Raw genomic sequence first — 22745 nt, 5'->3', positions numbered from 1 at the left:
GACGAAGACTGTTTAGCTTCACTTATGTTAACTCACTGCTAACCATCCCAACTGGAAAGTCGAGATCGTGCCCAAGCACCGAATGGTGTCGTAAAGTTGGTCGTACTCTATCTTACGAAACATAGCATGCAATCGACGGTTATGCATCTTACATTCCGTAAAACATACATGCACTCCCCTACACGACTTTTGGGTAGTTAAGGATAGATTCATAACATTCTCGTACAATATTTAGCCAGTGTACTGGTTCGGTACTGTCATCAAGCTAAAGCTATCCAGTTCGCTTTGTCCTAGGTCATGTGCTGCACGTAACACACTGCTATTAGTTTCATTATTTCACCCAAAAACCGTTGTGTCTTGTATTTGAGAGAAAGACGAAGTGTTTCTGTCATACCATATTGCTTAGGGCTGGTTAGAATTACCGCACATGGGACGTGCACGGATGCCGTGAAACAGAAAAAAAAACAATTCCACTCTTTTACGACAAATTTACTCACGTCCCACACAGACACACAAACACACTTTCACCGTGGTTCTGCTAACTCCGAGAAAGAAATATATGGTTTCACCTTCAACGGAATTATAGACTTCACAAACGTGTCGTTTTATAGACTCAAGACACGATCAAACCGCCTATGGAACAGTGGCAATAACCATTTTTGAAACGCCAAAACAGAAAGGAGTAAAAAAACAAATCCAAGAAAACAAATTGTTCCAAAACATGAGAAAGAACACGACTACCGCCACCGACATTGCTGGGGAAATCATGTCCGTACAGTTACGTAAAATGTTGCACCAAAGGCTAAGCCACACATGTCCACACATGGCCTCCTCATTTGCGGATCGCAACACATGAACTGCAAACATGTCGAATCGATAGTAAAGCTGGAAGCATTGAAGAAGAGCAAATATACAAAGGTCCTGAAGAACCGGGGAAGCGGCTAAATTATATAATAAAGCGTTACTTTTATTAGCCCTAATACGGCCCATTTCCAGTGGTTCTCCATTTGGTTTGATTGTCCCATACTAACAAGAAACGGCTTAGAAAAAGGTGTTAAAAAACTAGAGAAAGGCGTAACGAAACTACTCTGCTCATGACTCGCAAAAGCAGCGAAAGGCAGCTTCATCTTGCCTCGGTTGACATTTGACCGCAGTTGGCTGGAAGATGAATGAATGAAGGACTTTCTCAAACAAAGGTAGTTCCCAAGGTACACCTGCATAGGTTAGATTACCTCAGAATTGGAGGAAGTACTCATTTCCAGATATCAAATGTCGAGTTGTTTTAGCCCGATGCTGGAGACTTTCTTAGGTTGCATGTACGCACCCATGTTACATGCTGCCTAATACTGTAACTTTCACTTTCACATTAAATAACCAGCATGGCGCTAGCCAGGTTTTTACAGAAATAGTGAAAAACCGTTACCAAACTTTTCATACATACTTGGTAACCATTACTCTAAAGGTGGCCTCACGAGATAGATCTCGTCTTTCGTTATCTCCTAGCCCGCTCGTAATCATCTCTCCCCACGACATGCACTGTGATCAAAGTAAAAGTTGTCCTGTTAGCAGAAACAGAGCACTTGTCTTGCCCAAAAGCTCACCAAACAGGCGTACGTGGCCTAGTACCTAATAGAGGGAAATGTGTCCTGTTAGCAGAAACACAGCACTTGTCTTCCCCAAAATCGTAACGACGGAGCGTACGTGGCATAGTGTCCCGCTGCAGATAGAGCCCGGTACTCATCGATAGGTAGTTTCAACTATTACAATCCGCCCAAAGACCATTGGACACTGAGAAGATAATTTTTATTTTTTATTAGCTTCATAAAGGCTTAGAAAAGATACTCCCTGCAGCAAGGACGTACATGTGTGATGGTAGCAGCCTTTTGGCAGCACTTTCCTGGGGTGAAGTGAAATAAATGAACTCCGTACGATGGAAGACACTTATCAATTTTATTGGTTTCGAACGTTCAATTATAGATCTGACCGTTTTCTTTCTGCTCTTGATCGATGGTACTTGGTCGTAAAACGAGGCATGCTTCATTACACCAGCCTCACGCATTCACCGGGCCAACGCAAACGCTTCCGATGGACACAGGGATGAGCCGGCTTATCAGGGCTGTATGTCATTGCATCACTGCGACACTTGCGACGCACTCACCCGTTGAAAGAGCATGTCATTGAAAAACATGTATTTAATTTATGAGATAGTTTACTAAACGGCTACAAAGTTACTGGTGACCTTGTGGCGACGGTGAAAGAAACGGTGGTTCTGATGAGGAGGTTGAATGAAAAAAACATGCTTTTGGTAGTTCGCATCGCTCAAAGCCAATGGGGGTAGCTTCTTCAGATTAAAGCAAACCAAATTTAGTTTGTTTATGTTAGGAAGCATTCAGAAATTAGTCTCCACTTTCGTGTTTTCGAATCGTCGTCAGTGTTGGCTTGGTACAGAGTTGGTACTGAAACGAAAGTTTGTTTATTGTTTTGAATTTTTATGAAAATTACACCTTTTGTTTGGAAATTATTGTCTTAATTATTACTTCCACTTAAATGGAGACAACAAGAGATAGTGGCTGCCTGAACCGATACTGAACGTCAAACAAAAATAAATTATTTTTTTTGCATACTAACCAATTCTTCGAATTCGATTCGAAAAATTCTTTCTCGCTTCCCTGCACAGAAGTAAAGGCACTTTCAGTCAAGCAAAAGCATAATATTTGTTACCGAGTACCGTGCCGTGTCTCTGGTGGCCACGCATGATTCCTTTACAACGTGACTTGGATTGCATGCAGCCTTTTTCGCTCGAGGAAAACGATCACGATGATAATGACGTCAACATGTGCTCAATCAAAGCCACTATGGAACCGAATCCTCCAACCCGCTGTCTAGTTTATCCTGTTGTCCGTAACAACGTCCTCGTCGCTCCAGTTGTTTGATGTCGTTAAAAGTCAGTAATCGAATGACACGTACTGCCATTGGTTGCTTCATTAAACGTCAAAGGGACCCCTTCGCTCGCAATCCTAATGAGGTGAAGGATAAATGTGCCGGTCTCGTAGTACAGTCGTCAACTCGTATGACTTAACAACATGCCCGTCATGGGTTAAATCCCCAAATGGACTGTGGTGCCATACGTAGGACTGACTATACTGCAATGGGGGGAAATCAATTAGTCACTGAAAGCCAACCCCAGAAGTGGTACAGGCAGATCATGACCAACAACGGTTGTTGGACCAAAGAAGGATAAATTTTAACAATCTTATAACGTGGTAAAGATGTTGTTGTTGTTGTTGACAAGCGATTTCGCAAAACCAGATCGCTATTTTATGTTGCAGGCGCTTTGCAAACCTGGTCAGCCAGCTACATCCGGTCGCCGCGTCGGGTAACTCCTGTGAAATGCTTTTCATCTAATAATAGGCTATCACCTAAAATTAACGCTTCGCCAACTGGCTGCTGGGCCAACTGGGATCAGTGTTGCGAACGGTGACGTTCATCGACATAAAATTGTAAACATTCATTCGATTTGAAGCTTCCCATTCCCATCTCTCTCTGTCATTTGACATTCCCGTCAAAAAATGTCATTTGACATGAAGACATTTTCAAGATACATTCATTTGACATTCGCCAACCTGTATGAATCGTGAACTGTGTCGTATTGCAAACGGCCGTATTTATGTCAAACTACAACAGAGCGTGCGGTGCAAAGGCTTTCGTTTCACTAGTTTTTGCTATTTCACTAGAATCCCCATTTTCAGCGACGATACACTTCATAATCCTCCGATCGTATCGATTTGTGTTGTTCAAAAAATGTCAAATGACATTCAGACTACATTGTTTACATTTCATGTCATTGCATCAGCCCTGACGGTAGCGACACGAATGAATTTCGTTTAATGACAGTCGTGTCGTGGAAGCATTGAATGTCATCAGCCAAAAATTATTTTGACCGGCTGTTTACGGTGACTGTCATGAAAAATGTCAACAGTTAACAACACTGACTGGGATTGTAAGTTTACTGCATCTGTCTTTCCGTAGGGGAAACGCCAGGCCAGTTCGCTTTTAATACTGGCTAAAATGAGCGTGAAATCCTAAAAGTACACTTTTTAATGAATATAAATACATACTAGTAACACATTGCTTCCATTTGGCGTCGGTATTTTGCACTTACTCGCACGCCTTGTCCGAAAGCTCATTTAAGGTGTCCTTCACACTCGTGTCCTTGACACAATGTGTGCACCATAAAAAGGATCGATTGAACATGAACGTGATGAAGTCCACTCTAAGTTGCACCGACGGCAACAACGCAACGACACAGGGCAAAACGCTGAGAACTGTACAAACTTTTGGAATGGAAAATCTGGCCCACAGGCCAAAAAAAATACAAGTACATTGGCGAAGGAAAATTTCGCCACGTGGAATCCGAAACCAGGAGAAGACAAAAAGTTATGCAGCTATCGAGGAGAATGAAATTTCATTAAAATTTACATAACCACCGGCGAACTGGTTGTGTTGTGCTGGCTGCTTTTCGGTTGCTTTTTCTTGTTTCCTTTGCACTTGCCATGAGGACACAGGCGTACAGCTCTTTGCTGATGGAGACAAAAACTCTATTCTATTTACTCGACGCCAATTTTCTCCGCTATTGTATGCCACTTTAATGCTCGGCCTTCTCGTTGCTGCAACACAAACATACAGCTAAAACGGGATATAGCGGCACGACATTGAACCTTCTCTGTCTTATGAGAATGGGACGAACAGGAATCAAACAAGAAACAGGATGAACATATAATATAACGATTAGCACGCTTCTTGTCGTGTTCGGAGGGGGAAATTTATTTTGCCCTCGTTGCTATTGAACCGATTGTACAGTGCTTACGGTGCGCTAAAGCAGCGGGGAACTTTTTGGGAGTGGTCCAATGGAAAAGTTCTTTGCAGTGCCGATGCGCTAACGCGATGATGAAATTCACAACGCGCTGCTCAGACGATGTAATGGAACTTAGCTTTTAAGTGCTCGGCGGGCCTCTTCTTGCCGCGATGCATCCAACTGATTGGTCTATCTATCTTCCGTGCATCCATTTGTGCCTCCGTCAGTGTAATGGTGTAATTGCATCAGTAAACATGAGGTTTGTTTTACTCCACCTTCGCAAGCACAGTGTCTCGGTGCATCGCAGGTAACGGGGTAAACCCTTAATCTAGGCCGGCTCAACGCTCCTGACGAGGCAGATCAAATTTGTTAACGGATGGTACGTGTCGTACGTGCCATTATATCAAGCATTCCTTGTGTCGAACACGTGGAGAATAATTACGATCGTTGCAAAAGGTAGAAGATCAATCCTACCTTAACGATGATATTATTCATTATTGACTTTTTGTTTCAATATATTATGAGAGATGAGTTAACGCTTAGAATCGATTTTAATACCCTGCGTATGAGCCAAGCCTATGAGAATTACCTAGCCTGTACCAATTGTACAGGCCGTTCCAAAACGATCAATCAACACAGCATTATCTTCCTTTATCTATGTCTCTCTTCGTCTTGTTTGTATTAAAGGCAATAAAACAAACAGAAATCAATAACAAACTCCAGCGACCAAGTCAGACTTAATGTAATCGCTACAACTCAATCAACCATTTTGAAAAAACATTCATGGACTTATGAAGTCATAGCTGGCTCGAGCTACTATAAACCTTCCAGGTTCGAGCTGGACTCGAACGTCACGTTAGACTGCTGTGTTAGTGGAAACTATATTGAACGATTTCACCTCCAACCAAACGAATTACTCCTTAGTATATACAGGGTTTTCCAATTGAGTTTAGACTAGCCGCATACTTTTTTTAAATAGTCGCAATAGATTCTTGACAAGCATCCTCTATTTTTGATAACGAGCAGTGGATTATTGACTAGGAGCAATTGATTTCAGCAGGTCCCTGCATGACAGCCTAGGAACGTCGTGTTTATAATACCCGGTGTGACAGATCGACTTGAATAATAATCTGTGGATAATATTTAATATCATCCGCTCATTAGCTAAAAGCGTTTGTTTTACTGCTATATATCATCCACAAAATAAGATATATTTTATCTGATAGGTTTTTGGTGCTATTGTTTTGATTTTATGAATGCACAATACAACACAAAAGCACTTAACGGCTGAATTGAAATATGCAGTAGTTAACCCACAGGCATAACCTAACCAAAAGCTAGATTAGGCAAGTTTTTCAGAGTGACCAGATGTAGTTCTTTCGATTTTCAATCGAATATCGGTTTACAATTGAACACACTAAAACTCAGTTTTTCTAACCAAAAATCAAATATTTTTCTAAGTATTGACCGTTCAACCATGAAATTGGAATTTAATAAAATTTATGAGTGAATAAAAAGTTGTTTTTACTGAAAATTACCGAGTTTGCTTTAGATTTCCTATCGATAACCTCAAAAACAATCTGGACACTCCGCGCCAGCAACCGGTCTGCTGAAATCAATTGCTCCTAGTCAATAATCCACTGCTCGTAATCAAAAATAGAGGATGCTAGTCAAGAATCTATTGCGACTATTCAAAAAAAGTATGCTGCTAGTCTAAACTCAATTGGAAAACCCTGTAACATCATCGAGCAGTGCAATTTGAAGTAATAAATTAAAATTAATTTTCCAACTGACAGACGTCATGTTATCTGTCTGATCTCACCGATGTGGACGAGCAAATCATTCGGTAAAATATGGTGATGCCAATCATTCGCTCACGAAGCATTCATATTTTTCGTTCACGTTTGCTACGGTACGGACTGAGCTTGGCAGGGCACACAGCAAACCTTTCGATAAAGGCTATCGTACGCTTGGCGGCTTTACATTTGCTGAATTTCATTGAGTCAATCTTCCTTTGTTGAGCGATTTCGTTAGTTCGTAGAAACAAGTGTTCCTTTTTGTCTACTTTTCCAAATTCAGGTGTTGGTCAAGTTTTGGTGTTCTTTTCGGTTTTATTTTCCATCCACTGGCCACTTATTACCTCTCTTTTGATATATTTTTCCTCGCCTGGAACAGGTTACCGCCTCGGATGCTGATGTGGAGCGGCCGAACAACATCATCTACTTCCTGACCGGACCCGGTATTGACATCGAAAATCCCTCCAATAGCAACTTTGACATCAACAAGGCCACGGGGGAAATATTTGTACTTAAGGTAGGTCAAAATTGTAGACTCAGAAGCCTATGTTGGAAGCACCACCACGTTGTATTGGCTAACATAACAAAATCAGTGCAGTGAACCTTAAAAGAAAAAAAAAGTGAGAATAGAAAAAAAAGTGGCAACATTGAAATAAACGGGGAGAAGTCTTTTGGGATCGCAACGTTCATAAGATTCGACCGAAGCGGGGCAAACGTTCACGGGACAACCCGTTTGCCATCTGAAACCTGAACAGAGGTAAGATGACTGTTTTGTTTTGGAATTTTTTGAGCGTCGAACATTTTTGCAACAGTTTTCTACCACCGGTAATTTCCGGTATAGAAACATAAACGTCTGCTAGACTTAATGTGCCTCAGCTGTGCAATTAAACCTTGGAGCCACGGAGAAACTTTTCGATGGTGAAACTGGATTCCGGTCTCCTCTACAGTTTTGAATAACTTCCCGCTTGTGCCATGTGCCGGGTCTGAAAATGATTCGTGTGGGACCAAAGGTACAATCCATTGGACTCGATTTACCGGGCATAAGTAAACAAACCTCAAATAAATACTGTATTCTATTAAATAAAGCAATTTTGTAAACTTTCTCTTGCCGCAACGAACAAAACCGACGCAACGGACCAGCAATGTCCCGAGTTTTGTTAGGCTTTATGAAGTCAAACAAAATTTCATTTCGAAATTATTTAATAGAATAATACATTCCATTCTTTGAGATCCGTGATGATGAAAACTAATAACTTGTTTTTCCTCTTTTGCCTGTTGTTCTCCTTCCCCAACATTTCCTCCAAATGTTCAGCCCCTTAACCGAGATCCACCACACGGACGAGCATCTTGGAAGTTTACCGTCTTTGCGCAGGACGAAGGAGGCGAGGGTTTGGTGGGCTTTACGGAGGTGCAGATCAACCTGAAAGACGTCAACGACAATGCGCCCCAGTTCACGAACGGCATTGCGTATGGAAACGTGACCGAAAATGGCACCATCGGCATGCACGTGATGACAATTAAGGCCGAAGACTATGACGATATCAACGAAGGCACTAACGCAAAGATCATTTACTCGATCGAAAAGAACGTGATCCAAGAGGATACTGGTTTGCCGATCTTCGACATCAATCCGGCTACGGGACTCATCACGACGGTGGTATGCTGTCTCGATCGGGAGAAGACACCCGACTACTCGCTGCAGATAGTGGCCACCGATGGCGGAGGTTTGAAGGGTACGGGGACAGCTTCCATCAAGGTGAAGGATCTGAATGATATGCCGCCTCGGTTCACCAAGGACGAGTGGCTTGTTGAAGTGGAGGAAACCGACGGTAGTGTGCTGCCCGAGGCACCGATACTGACCGTGACGGTGAATGACGATGATGAGATAAACAATTTCCAGTATAAAATCATTGAAAGCAGCGGTTACGGGGCGGATAAGTTTGCGATGGTAAAGAACGCGGACGGTACGGGAAGCTTGAAGGTGGTCCAGCCGCTAGACTACGAGGATCCGATGCAGATAAATGGCTTTCGCTTTCGGATACAGGTGATCGATAACGATGATATTGACGAGAGCGACAAATACCACGTTGACCATTCGTGGGTGATTGTGAAGCTGAAGGATATTAACGATAATACGCCTCGCTTCAAGAAGCCGCACATCGAGGCGGCTGTGTATGAGAACGCGGACGTGGGGAAAAACTTGGGCACCTTCAAGGCGGTCGACATCGACAAGGGCGGTAAGAGCAAAATTACCTACAGCATTAACCGTGCTACAGACCGGAAGCGCCAGTTTGCCATCGACCAGGAAGGTATGGTGACGATTCAACGTGAACTGGATCGTGAAGCGATGGCGAAACACTCACTTGAAATTCTGGCCACCGATGACGGTGTTCCACCGCGTACGGCCTTCGCCATCTTGACCGTGTTGGTGAAGGATATCAACGATAATGCGCCGGTATTCGCGGAAGATTATCGGCCCATTCTGCTCGAAAACTCACCGCCGTCGAAGACCATCGAAATCTCCGCTGTCGATAAGGATGACCGGCTGGAGGGCAACGGGGCACCATTCCAGTTCCGCATGGACCCGGACGCAGACGATGTGATTCGAACGTTCTTCAAGGTGGAGCAGAGTAACAAGGGTGACGGTATGGCGATCATTTCATCGCTCGGCTCGTTTGATCGCGAGTACCGCAAGCAGTACACCATTCCGATCGTTATCAAGGACTCGGGCACGCCACCGCAAACCGGCACCAGCACGCTGACGATCACAATCGGTGATCTGAACGATAACATCATGCAGCCCGGCTCCAAGGAGGTGATCGTGTACAACTATCAAGGCCAGGCGCCGGACACACCGATCGGGCGTGTGTTCGTAAACGATCTCGACGATTGGGACACCTCGGACAAGCTGTTCTACTGGGATGAGACCGAGAATCCACGCTTCAAGCTAGACGACAAATCCGGCATGGTGTCGATGCGGCGCGGTGCTCGCGAGGGACGCTACAAGCTGCGCTTCAAGATCTACGACCGCAAGCACGCACAGGAATCGTACGCAAACATGTCGATAGTGGTGAAGCACATCTCGTACGAGGCGATCGTCAACTCCGGCTCAATCCGGCTGATCGGCGTTACGGATGAGGACTTTATACGCATCTGGAACTATCGCACCCAGAACATCTTCCGCAGCAAGTTGGAGCGGTTCCGGGACAAGTTGGCAGAGCTGCTGAACGTGGATGTGAAGAATGTGGACGTTTTCAGTGTGCAGATGAAAGATCGGTCGGTGCCGCTGACCGATGTGCGGTTCGCCGTGCATGGCGCGTACTTCTACAAGGCGGTGCAGCTGAACGGCGTGATACTTCTGCACAAGGAGGAAATCGAGCAGGAGGTTGGCATCAACATCACGATGGTAAACGTGGATGAGTGTCTGCTGGAGAATGCGGACTGTGCCGGGTCGTGCACCAGCATCATCGAGGTCCAATCGAACCCCTGCCTAGTGAATGCAAACAAAACCGCCATGGTTGGGGTGCAGATCAACTCCACGGCGGAGTGTGTATGCAGCTCGCGAGAGTACAAGCAGCAACAGACCTGCAAATCCCATCCCTGTCTGAACGGTGGTCGCTGCACCGATTCCAAGTCGGGTATCAAGTGCTCGTGTCCACCAGGTTACACGGGACCCCGCTGTCAGCAGGTCGTACGTAGCTTCCGCGGCAGTGGCTGGGCCTGGTACCCACCGCTCGACATGTGCGACAAGTCGCATATTAGCGTCGAGATCATCACAACGAAGCCGGATGGTTTAATTTTCTACAACGGACCTATCACACCACCGAAGGAGGACGACACGTCCAAGCAGCTGTCCGACTTTATTGCACTCGAGCTGGAGCAGGGCTATCCTCGGTTTCTCATTGATTACGGCTCGGGTACGCTAGAGTTACGCATCGCGACCAAACTTCCACTCAATGATGGCGAATGGCACCGGATCGATCTGTTCTGGGACACTGAGCAGGTGAAGATGGTGGTCGATTTCTGCAAGACGGCCGAAATCACCGAAACCGATGACGGCAACCTGGTCGAGTTTATCGACCACACCTGCCAAGCGCTGGGCAAGGTGCCGCAGTTCAACGAATATCTGAATCTCAACACGCCGCTCCAGATTGGCGGAGTGTTTAGGGACAAGTTTGACTACACTTACAGCCGCTGGCAGTACATGCCAGTTGGGGTCGATTTCGAAGGGTGCATACGCAATTTTAAGCACAACGGAATTCTGAACGACCTGTCCCACCCGGGACTGTCTAAGGGTAGTGCGCCCGGTTGTTTGTACACGCAGGAGGTGTGTGATCTGAATCCACAGGTCGCCCGGTGTCTCGAGCACGGCAAGTGTGTCGGTAGCTATGTCGAGGCCAAGTGTGAATGCAATCCCGGTTGGACGGGCACGTACTGCAGCTTGCCCACCACTCCAACCACGTTCAAGACGCACAGTTACGTGAAGTACGCGCTCAGCTTCGAGCCGGACAAGTTCACGACGCAGATTCAGCTGCGGTTCCGCACGCGCGAAACGTACGGCGTGCTGTTCCGCATCAGCGATCAGCATATGCGCGAGTACGGCATCATTGAGCTGAAGGACGCCAAGGTGTACTTCCGGTACAGCTTAAACACGGGCCAGGCGGAGGAGCAGGAGGTAGCGTTGACGGCGGTCGAGGTGGACGACGGACAGTGGCACGTGGTGAAGGTGCAAAGGTACGGCTCAGCGGCCATCCTGGAACTGGACGGGGGTGAGGGTGCCAACTTCAACCAGAGCTTCTCGTTCGACGAACATCAGTGGCTGTCAGTGGACAAGCAGGAGGGTGTGTATGCGGGTGGCAAGCCAGAGTTCACTGGCGTGAAGACGTACGATGTCAAATCGGACTATCAGAAGAGTTGCATCGACGATATAAGGTAAGTCTAGCGGGTATGGCGGCAAAGCGTTTCTGGATGTTGTTTTATAATGTTCTCTTCCTGTTCATGCGCTGTCTATAGATTGGACGGTAAAAGCTTGCCACTTCCGCCAGCCACCAACGGTACGCAGTGGGGTCAGGCTACGATGGCCAAGGACATCGACCGCTACTGTTCGTCCAACAATCCTTGCCAGAACGCGTACTGTCCAGATCCGTTCGAGTGTGTCGACCTATGGAACAAGTACGAGTGCGCGTAAGTACCTCGATGTCCACTGTGAGAGATCATGTGTCTTTTTGGTCACGCAGTTAAAAGTTTGTGTTTGGATTGAATCTTATTCGGTACAGCTGTGGCGATGGTATGATTATCTCACCGGAAGGCAAGACTTGTATCGACCGGAACGAGTGCCTGGACTATCCGTGTCTTAATGGGGGCACTTGCATCAACCAGGAGCCGCGCCTAAAGTACAAGTGCATCTGTCCGGACTCGTACTGGGGCGAGAGTTGTGAGTTTCTGAAAGAACGACAAGCGCTTAAATTCAGCACTAGTGCCTTGGCCGCCGTTATAGCCTGCCTATTACTGATCATTAGTAAGTGGAGTCGAGTTTGGGTGTGCTTTAAACATAATTTTGGAGATCTTTTCTAAAGACAAGTTTTGTTTTTGTGTCTTCCTTTCTACATGCAACAGTTTTCCTGTTTGTTTATTTTTACTGCTCCCGGCGTCGTTCAGCTAACTTCAAAAAGAAGCCAGTCACCAAGGACGACATCCGCGAGAACATCATCAACTACTGCGACGAAGGTGGTGGCGAGAACGACATGACCGCGTTTGACATGAAGACACTCAAGATCCCGATTGGTCCGCTGCCAGAGCTCGTTCAACATAAGGCACCGCCAGTACGTAAGTAGCGTGTTTCGTTTGCATGTGCCATTTTGGGAGTTATGCGCCAAGCACCAGCATGTATTGCCCTCTCCAGCATCGCCTGCTATTTATTTGCTATCAATTGCTATTATTTGCTGATTCAGTGTTACGTGTTGTTTGTGTGCGTCAGTTCTTTGTTTGTAATCTAATGGGAAGGTCATTTACATCCGTGGGCCAACAACGCTTTCCTATCAATGTTTTATTATTTTCTGTCCATTCCACGAACACAACAAAAGGTCCAGATATTGCCGTCGTGTCCGACCAGGTCGTCGGCAAGGTGGACGTGTTCCTGGACGACCGGAAGCGACGCGTCGACATCGACTCAGCCTCCGGGCCATTCGACGATCTGCGTAACTACGCCTACGAAGGTTGTGGGAGTACCTCGGGTTCGCTAAGTTCCTTACAGTCAGGTAAATCAAAAAACTTGCCCAAACCCGTTATAATCTTCCAAACCTGCCCCAAACAGCACACGACGATAAACACCTAAACTGTCCTCCCTGTTTTTACTGTTCCACCGCAGGTACGGACGATAAACCCCATGAGTTTAAATTTTTAACCACATGGGGTCCCCGTTTCGATAAGTTAGTCAATATTTACGGACCAAGTAAAGCGCAGATCGAAGATGACGATGTTAGTTAAAGGTAGCTGTATCTGTCGCAGGGGCTGTAGGTATTTTGTTCCTGAGATCAACGTTTGTGCGCGCTCGTTTAGTTTATCATGATATACCGTCAGACGAAGCTGAATGATGCGCACGGACTTGTAGATAAATAATTGCGTTCAAAACCTTCAACCCCCCAAGGAGATAAAAGAAAAAATTCGTCGTATAAGACATACGATTTAGGGGTTTTCTCGCCGGTGTATGAGCTAACCGGAAGATATTCTTTGTAAAATAGTCACTAAAATCCATAAACTCATATAAATCCCCGTTTACGATGTGGACACAGTCGTTCGAGCCGAAGCGGGACTTTAACACTGTTTTTCAGCAGTGCATCAGTTTGCAAGAAGTGAAGAAGTTGCAAAAATTTAAGTATATTGGAGCAGATGCAGTTTAAATCGATTCTATCAACTTCCAATAGATGGTACCGTGAAGCTACAAACAGCCAAACGGTGCAACACGCAGAGTTGCATTGCTCAGAAAACGAGAGCATCATATGCTCGCTTTGATTGCGCAAGGAAAAGCGCATCACTGTAAATATTTCGGTTATGATAGGTCGGTATACTATAAATAATGAATATAAAAACAAATCTACAACCTACACGTTGCGTACAGACACGTAATAGTTTAGTGCGAAGGAAGACACTGTAAAAACATTGGACAGTTCTTTAAGAAAGGAAAAAAGAGCAAAAAAACCGATGTCCCAGGGCAGAAAATGACACAACAACGGGGTTATTAGCTAATGTGGTCAAACTATTCAACGAATTTTCATTTTTATGAAAATAACTTATGTACACGAGTACACTAATAATGTACACGTCCTCCTTCGAAAGCCTCACGGAGCGAGTGAAACGACATTGCCATGTTGGTAAAAGCATCGCCAACGTTATAGATGGACGATGATCCTGTGAAAGGAAACCCATGCAGTAACTGGTAGAAGTAGCCCATCCTTAAAATCGTTAACGTTGTTTTCGGTGAGATAGTGAGAGACAAAAACTCTGCTGAATAGAATTCTCTATTGGTCTCAAGAAACCTTGACAAGGTAAAATTCCGTACTCCAGGAAATTGGAAAACTCCAAATATTTCTAAATCACAAAACAAAATCCCAAGAAAATCAAAGTAGAAACATATAATCAAACGAACCAATAAGCGCACAACAACCTCACCTGCAAATGGACTGCAAGTGAACAAAATTTACGAACAAAACTCTAAATCAATCAAAAATTCTGACAAAAGAAACAAAAGCCGGGGACCGGTACAGATTACAAAGCAAACACGTGCTCACCAGCCTCTCAAACTACCAGACAACCTACTTGTTTGACCCGAATAAAAACTTTTATGCACGAATGAAAGCAGAGACATCTACAAATCCACCCACACAACCTTATAAGAAGAAAGCGTAGCTCGTTAAAACTTCGATAGGAGACGGGTCGAATTTGGTTCTTTATATTTTTAGACCTTGTTTTAAGAATGAAAAAAGCCACATAATGCTTAATTCTAAAATGCCACATATTGGTCGATTTTAGGTCGATGGTTTGGTTTTCGAATGAAACGTCTCCTAAAATATTCTCCTCTCCTTTAGTGAGAAACCTTACAACTAGGAAATCCATTGTGTTTTGCACAACAGCTTAATTACACCCATCTTTTCTCGGAAGGATCAATGGAAATAGCTCCATTTTACTGTAAGATAAATGAAGCCACTCACTTGTGCAGAGTTATGAGTAATTTGTGTTTTCAATCAATGACGATGAGTATTTCTATCACTTTAAACGATGATCCGGTAAATCAACTGCAGGATAAGGATGATACTGATGAACAAGGGGCGAGAGGAGAGCAGGGTATTTTAAAAGTAGAACAAAAGACCAAATTTGAGAATTGTTCGAACGTGCTGCACGACACAACTTCAATCGCTGCAATGAATGAACGTTAGTGAAGTGCAATTTGTAGCATTTTCCTTTCACTCAGCAACCCTAAGAGTCTCCAAGGCGACAATGTATCCAGACTTTGCAGTGAAGTTTCGTTGAACAAATAGCACACTGAAAAGATGGTTGATAATGTTTGGTACGCCAATAAAAGGACTTTCGATATCGATTTCTTTCATCTATGTTCTGTTTGAGCATGCATTTACATATTTTATAAGATTATTGGACACACAAGTTACCGCCGCAGTACGCTTCAAGGATCAGTCGTGTTTACTTTATTGATTTACAATACATTTGAGGTGGTATGTTGGTTAGAACGAGTAGTAGATTTATATAGCTTCTTGCATAGTGTTTTTTAGGGGTGTGGCAACTTTGACTATCGAAAGATGAACGAATTATTGATTTTCAAGTTGTTATGCATCATTCATCTAGCAATAGTTTCAATTTTTTTGAACGGCGAACGAAGAGGAATAATGAAACGTGAACGACTCATAGCGTTGATAAAAAAGGGAAACCAGCTCAAACAATTTGTACGATGCTTGATCGAAGCGCAAAAACAGTTAATTCGTCTAATTGTGTATGTGTGTGTATGTATGTAAACGAGATGAAGGGAGTTCTAACATAACATACCAAAAATAAACAGTAAATTTATTTCCCCCCCTCCCACCAAAAACGAACACAAAAATAAATCAAAAAGGCAACTACATACACATACATACTCATACATACATACTCCAATGGTAATTGACAAACGATAAGAGGTGCATTTTCAATCGATCATTTTTGCGCTTGAATGATGGATAAACAAATGAACAAACGAGTAAATTCTAAAGCACGGTAGTACATACGAACAATTTGGTGGCGTGTGGATAAAACAGAGTCCAAAAGAAAGCAAATATTACAACAGACCATACACGAACTATAGAAGAATCATAAAATGATACACAGAGAAAATAAAAGTTACAGAAGACAACCAAAACTTACCAACTGAACAAGTCATTTAAAACATTGCGTGATTTTTTATTGGAAGGAAAAAGACGCACTCTCAACTAAGAATTGGTTTGTGAGCCATGTTTTGATTATAGGTTTTTTATATATTGTGGTACAAGTGGTACAGGGACAGACAAAAAGAACAAAAAAACAAAAAATCACAAAGACAAAACAACAAAAACATGGGAGAAGATCGATATTTGTATAAAATAATAGTTTAATAAAAAAAAATTAATACAAACAAATCTGCCCACATGTGATTTTTTTTTAAATATTTCTAAGAATGAAAGAAAAAATTGTTACGAAAAATAACAGGTAGCAGGTAATATGATATTAATGTGAAATTCAAAAATGATTAAAAATTTACCTGTATAGGGTAAATCTTCTATATATATAAAAATCTCGTGTCACGGTGTTTGTCGCGAGCAAACTCCGAAACGGCTGGATCATTTACAACGAAACTTTGCACACACCTTATGGTGGTATGAGAATAGGTTTTAAGACTCAAATCATTTTTAGAAGTTGCACTAAACTTAATTTATTAGCAATTTTCTAACTCCCATACAAAGGACATCATTGTTGTTGTTGTATACAGCACTTTGACAGTCGGTGTGAAGCGCGGTTTACACTCGGTGTAAGGTGCGATTTACACTCGCTGTGAAATGCCTAGCGGTTTACGATGCTGTCACAAATATACATAATGACAAAACAGAGATGGAGTACTTTAGTTTGGGAATAATGAATTAAAAAATACATGCTATTTCGCTTTGTCCTATTTGCTGTTTGATGTTCCAAAACGAACAAATATGCTTACTTTAATAATTGGAACATAAACATGTTTGGTTACTGATGTTAAACTCGCAAGTGTAACCAAAGCAAAGCGGTTGTAGTGCCGGATAAGTAATTTGCAACTTCAAATACTTAATCGGCAACTAATAAAATGTGGGGTAAAACTAGGTTTACCGGGCCAGCTAGTGTACCTATAATGGTGGTAGTACCAATAGTGGTGCTATTGCTCTAAAATGCGGTTTATAGGCCAAATTAAAAGTAATTAAGTTATTTAAGTTAGTGTGAAATGTTCTTTAGCCTTTTAAAAGGGTTTAAAAGTTAAATGGGGCCATTCCGTTTCTTAGTGACCGAAATATCCATTAGTTTGTGAAATGTGTCAACATTTTTCCAAAATCCTTAGGATTTCATAACGATACTCATTTTTCTGTTAACGTGCTAAACGACCACATAACCACGCAATTACTAGTTTTTCAACATAACTGTTATGAAATGTTATTCTTTTACTAAAATTATTTGCCTTTTGACCATATTTATGCATTTTTAAGTGTTTTTTACCATAGTGCCATTATAGGTACACAAAACAGGCATGTTCCTATAGTGGTTATAGTTATAAAATCAATAAAAACAGGTCATTTTAGATTTTTTCGAGGAAAATTTTGACATGAGGTACTGTTTTCACTAAAATAAGCAACAGAAATGAGTTTTATGTAGGTAATTTACCAAAAACAGGCCAAAATTCGGTTATCTGGCAGAATGAAAAATTGACTTCAAATCAAGCACACTCCTCCGGGTGTAGGTTGACGACAGGTGTGATGCAGTACTTTAGTGAATAGTTTCATCAATCAAATTTAAACATTTTTTTTACGATCAAATTACGCAAAAAATAAATATTATGGCAGTAATCCTTGCTATTCATACGAAAACAGCTTCTAAACTAAGGTTCATTGATATTATACACCATTTTTGATGCATCTTTGTTTACCACCACTATAGGAACACAATACGACGACTATAGGAACCATACCACCATAGGTACAACGAAGCAGTCACAAAAATATGTATTTTTTCGTAAATTTGATGTATTTCAGGGTAAAAATGGTTGTGATTGCAAAGATAAAACATTTTCCGAAACATATGTCTTAAAATATTCAGAAATTATCCTTCCTGACACTTTAAATCCATTAAAACACATTGGTACCACTACAAATTGCACCACTATTGGTACATTTACCCTACATGAAAAAAAAAAAATAAACGAGTCAAATGATTGAGTACGTTGAAACCAGGTAGTAAAAATCCAAATGGATATAAGAATTCTTCAAACGATACTTACAGTATTTTTCCAAACCATTAAGATGCTCCTTCATTAGTAACTGAATTATTTTTTTGTAGTTTTAATAAATGTTAAACTTTAATTTGACCTCTTACGGTTTGACGCAACATTTATCGAACACCAATGGATTATAAATGCCTCACAAAATGGCTCCTCCTTGCAACCATTTTAACTTCAAAATTCACACAATGAACAGGAAGCATTCATTTTGTGGTGTTTGATTTTTGTCCTGAACGAAGTAAATTTAAGCCCGCAAGCGTCAAAGAACGATGCGTCACAAGAAATTGTGCATCATTCGTATTACTGTGTCTACAATATTATGTGGTTCATCATTGTAATCTTTTACTTTCAGGGAGCTATAGCAGGACTAGCCAAGAAAACTATAAACAACAATTTAGCATAAATTTTCCTTTAAAAAATACCGCTCTCCGGTGAAGCACTGCAGACAACTCACCGCCGACCAATATCTACAACGGGAATGACAAGTTTTTGTTCATGCCCGATGGCGGACATTACCGGACACTTGGTTAAGAGTATTTTCAAACAATCTTCAGAACAACAAAGAAAAGGGATATCAAGAAGTGGGGGTCGCTAGCATGGTACCGTTCTGTTTGTTAGTTCGACTGATTCAATTTTCCCAGCCATGTCCGCTTGGATGGTTACGCAATGGTGTTCCCATTTAACCAATCATCCTTCGTTAGTGGTAAATACTCGACCGGCTAAACTTTAACAGAAAGTGTTCCTTCTTCGTTGGCTATAAGAAACGTTTACTGAGGGTTTCTAGATTTGTTTTCGCAATCGAAACTAACCGGTTTAAACGGGTGCAACAATTTAATTTTACGCGTGCATGTATATTCATAAAATTTGATTAACATGTTTTACGTGGCCCTTAAATGAAATGGACGGTCTGAGCTATGTCAAAGCCTTACAAATCAGCGGTGAAGTTGAATATTCTCAAACATGGACTATTTAGGACTATTTTCCCTTTAATGCGTGTTACCTCGATCGAGCGAGACAAATACACGGTGCCGGGTTGGTGATCTGGTACGTCAGTATCAATTTGCTCTAGAATACGCGGTGCGTCTATCGTTCTAATGAGAACTCCTGCTGCAAACAGAGCCTGGGGATGTTTCTGTGGTTGTTTAACGTCTTGACACCTAGTAGCAAACCACGCGATGAAACGGGTGGCGGTGGAGAACGGTCGTTCAGCGAAACACCCGGAAAGCATAACGAGAGAGTTTCCGTTGTAAGGATTATATCCTAACCATTAAATTGTCCTCGAGAGGACTCCACAAAAACGCATTTTTTTTAAATACATCAAGCTACAATTACATAAATGAGGTTCAAGCAGTAGGATCATTAAAATCCCATGTTATCCAAAACATAATTCCTAAAATTCTAATTGTGCGATTTATAATATCCTCATTGTGCAGATGAAAAGTTAGAGCATAATCTAGAAAAACACCAAAATCACGAATCATTTTTACCCCATTAATAGTTTCGCCATTCAGAGCATAATTTGTAATGGTCGTATGGGAGCCTCACACAGTCAACCGTACTACTCGGTGGTTTGTCGATCAAAGAGACAGTTTATTCTTCCTTACTTCCTAACTTAACTCTAATTACATCTATCGTAGCTCTAGATAAGTCTAGCTCTACATAAGCTGAAATTTAGATCGATTTCGATTCATAACGTTTACCACCAACAGTCGAAATTAAAGTGAAATAAAGTGAACAATTGCAGGCTGAAGGGCGTGATTCCCCATTTGCTCAACACATTATTACACTGGGTCTAGAGAAGGCCATTGCCATGCCATCGCAGCTTAGACATGTTTCCGCTATCCAAACCGTGAAACGTGCATGGAATACTAATCTCCCGACAGTGTACCATTTTCACGGGTCCTACAAAAGAAGAAAAGCTTTAATACAGTCATCTTACAGCCCTTTCATCATTTTGGCAAGGTGCCTCCTGTACAGCCACAGGAACCATGTACCGACGATTCGTGGAGTACCATTTTCTCACTTACAATTACACACTCACTTACATCCATGTGTATTTAGTTGGAAACGATAAAAATCTCTCTTGAAGAGCTTTTATTTATATGTTTTCGTTATTCTACTTTTATGTTTTGCGCTTTCAAATATCAAGCATTATCATGCACCGCGTTACCACCTAACAGATGAGTAATAAAATTAACTGTTTTTTTTTTACAAATAAATCACGTGCCCGACTCATCTAATGGATTAGTAGGGATTATCGTTTTAAAATCCTCCAACGAACCAACTGGTATAGCTTAGAGCTAGCTCAGTACAGTGTATGAGCTCAATGTCTGATTTTGTCACGTGTTTAATTTGTTGTCTGGCAAGTATTTGCACAATTTTTCACTGAATCCTGATGATGACGGCTGGGAAGGGGAGGCATTTTATTAATGCATTACTTATTTATGAAGCTGCAACTAAAACAGCAGTATACGCGAAAGGGAACATTGAACACGATTCATGAAACTTTTGTCCCGTTTTGATGAAAATTTAAAATAAAATCAGCGGGCATAACAGATTTTACTTCCGAGTGCTTGCATCCTCACATAATATTCACCGTAGCGTTAATGCGCAAATAATTTTGAAAACAGGTGAATTATTCACGTTGGTATGACAGAGAGGTTCTATAGCATTACTGTTTAATATGCTAACCATCTTAAGGAGGAATGTCGTTCAGATTTTAGATAGTTACACACGCTTTCCAAGCAGTAAATTAAAAATAAGTCTTTACAGTAAGTTAACAAATCTTTAGTATAAAGTTACATTATAAGATGTTCAAACATGTCACAATAGTGTATATCAATTGCACGATTTAACTTATCGAATCCGAAACAAAACCAATAATCTATGGTACATTATGGTAATTTAAAAAAAAGTATTTTTTAAAAATGTTTTAAAAAAAAGTAATGTATGTAATGTATTTTGATATTTGGAATAGTCAGAAAACTGAACAACAGAGAAAACAATATGCTTCGTGTAATCTGTTTCAATATTTTTAAGTTTCTCTTAACTTGTACAATCACAACAACACAATCATTCGATTTAAAATAAGTTATCACTTTTTATGCTCTCAATTAGTTATGCTCTGTAATGGGATGGGATCCGAAGCCCCTCGAGGGATAATACAGGCTCTCCCATCCAACTCCTATTCCGACACGTCCTCGTCGTGCAGAGAGGCAACGTGTGCCATCACTTATCCAAGCTTGGGTACACGGGCTTGACCCAACCCCTTGGGCGGATGGTGGCATATGGCGAACCAAGAGGGGGTGAGTATCCCGGGAAACTGGGTGCCTAAACGTCGGAGGGGGGGGGGGGGGGGCAACCCGACGCTAAGCAAATCGGTTACGAGGGCGCGGAGCCAGTCACCCAGTCTCATGTTATACCAGAATACGGAAATCCAAAGGAATCATCGAAACGAAACCAACGATACCGACCCTACGCAATGCAGATAGGAGAACGCACAAGTCGTTCCAGAATTCACCTATCTGGGGTCAAATGTCAGCAACGACAATAGCATGAAAGCTGAGTTGCGCGCAAGGATGCTGGCTGCGAACCGGTCATTCTACAGTCTGAAAACTCAGTTCACCTCAAAGAACCTGTCACGACGGACGAAGCTGGGACTATATAGTATCTTCATAGTACCCGTACTAACATACGCCTCTGAGACATGGACACTATCCAAATCTGACGAAACCCTCTTAGCCTCGTTCGAGAGGAAGATGCTCAGAAGGATACTTGGCCCCGTATGTGTGGAAGGACAATGGAGGAGCCGCTATAATGATGAGCTAAACGAGATGTACGGCGACCTCATTGTCGTGCAGCGTATCAAGCTCGCCAGGCTCCGGTGGGCTGGCCATGTTGTATGCATGGAAACGGACGACCCAGCCCGTAAAGTCTGTCTAGGCCGTTCACAAGGACAGAGGAGGCGTGGTAGGCCCAAATGGAGGAAGCAAGATGGCGTGGAGGCGTCCTGGCCATTAAGGCTAGAATAACGCACTGGCAAGACCGCAAAGCGGTTGTAGCCCCTGATAAGCAAGTAAGTATATTTTATTAATGAAATAATTTAGCAATAATCGTTTAACTCATTGCAACCCTTTTTAGTATTGAGTTTTTAGTTTCGTGTGAATTAAAGGACTTTTCACATAATTTGAATGCATCACACACTTTTTAGTCAACCATAGCAATTTATCGCACGGGTACGTACGGCTGCTCAGCATGTGTGAAGAAGTGGTGTAATAGTTTATGCTGTGCACCAATGCATTTAATTTCCTTTACCGAAAACGTGAACAGCATAAGGAGGACTGCTACACTGTATGCTCTGTCCCAGCTGCAAATGGAATGTACTACCTGTACAATGAAGCACATCGCAAGACAGGTGTTGTTTGTGTATGTGTGTTTGTATGTAGGTATGTAAGAATGTGCACTGAAACTGCAATCTTCAAGAAAATATGTCCCTGTTACGAAGAAACTTAAGTCAGTGCCTGTGTTCTCCTTTTTATAATATGAATTTGTGCTACGG

General features: G+C 42.4%; 1 protein-coding gene across 1 annotated transcript in view; it reads left to right on the top strand.

Moving 5' to 3' along the window:
• Positions 1 to 16262, top strand: part of LOC1279108 (putative neural-cadherin 2) — a 133550-nt gene extending 117288 nt beyond the window's left edge. The window contains exons 9-14 of the mRNA XM_061653489.1: positions 7031 to 7168; positions 7964 to 11583; positions 11665 to 11835; positions 11928 to 12169; positions 12268 to 12477; positions 12735 to 16262. Coding sequence (XP_061509473.1) covers positions 7031 to 7168; positions 7964 to 11583; positions 11665 to 11835; positions 11928 to 12169; positions 12268 to 12477; positions 12735 to 12985 — 4632 coding nt within the window. The 3' untranslated portion in view covers positions 12986 to 16262. The remainder of the gene's footprint in view (positions 1 to 7030; positions 7169 to 7963; positions 11584 to 11664; positions 11836 to 11927; positions 12170 to 12267; positions 12478 to 12734) is intronic.
• The last annotated feature ends 6483 nt before the right edge of the window (positions 16263 to 22745 follow it).

Source organism: Anopheles gambiae, chromosome 3 (assembly GCF_943734735.2).
Source record: "Anopheles gambiae chromosome 3, idAnoGambNW_F1_1, whole genome shotgun sequence".
NCBI classification, from domain to species: domain Eukaryota; kingdom Metazoa; phylum Arthropoda; class Insecta; order Diptera; family Culicidae; genus Anopheles; species Anopheles gambiae.
Note: the sequence above shows the minus strand (reverse complement) of the source record. Positions and strands in the feature narration are given on the sequence as shown.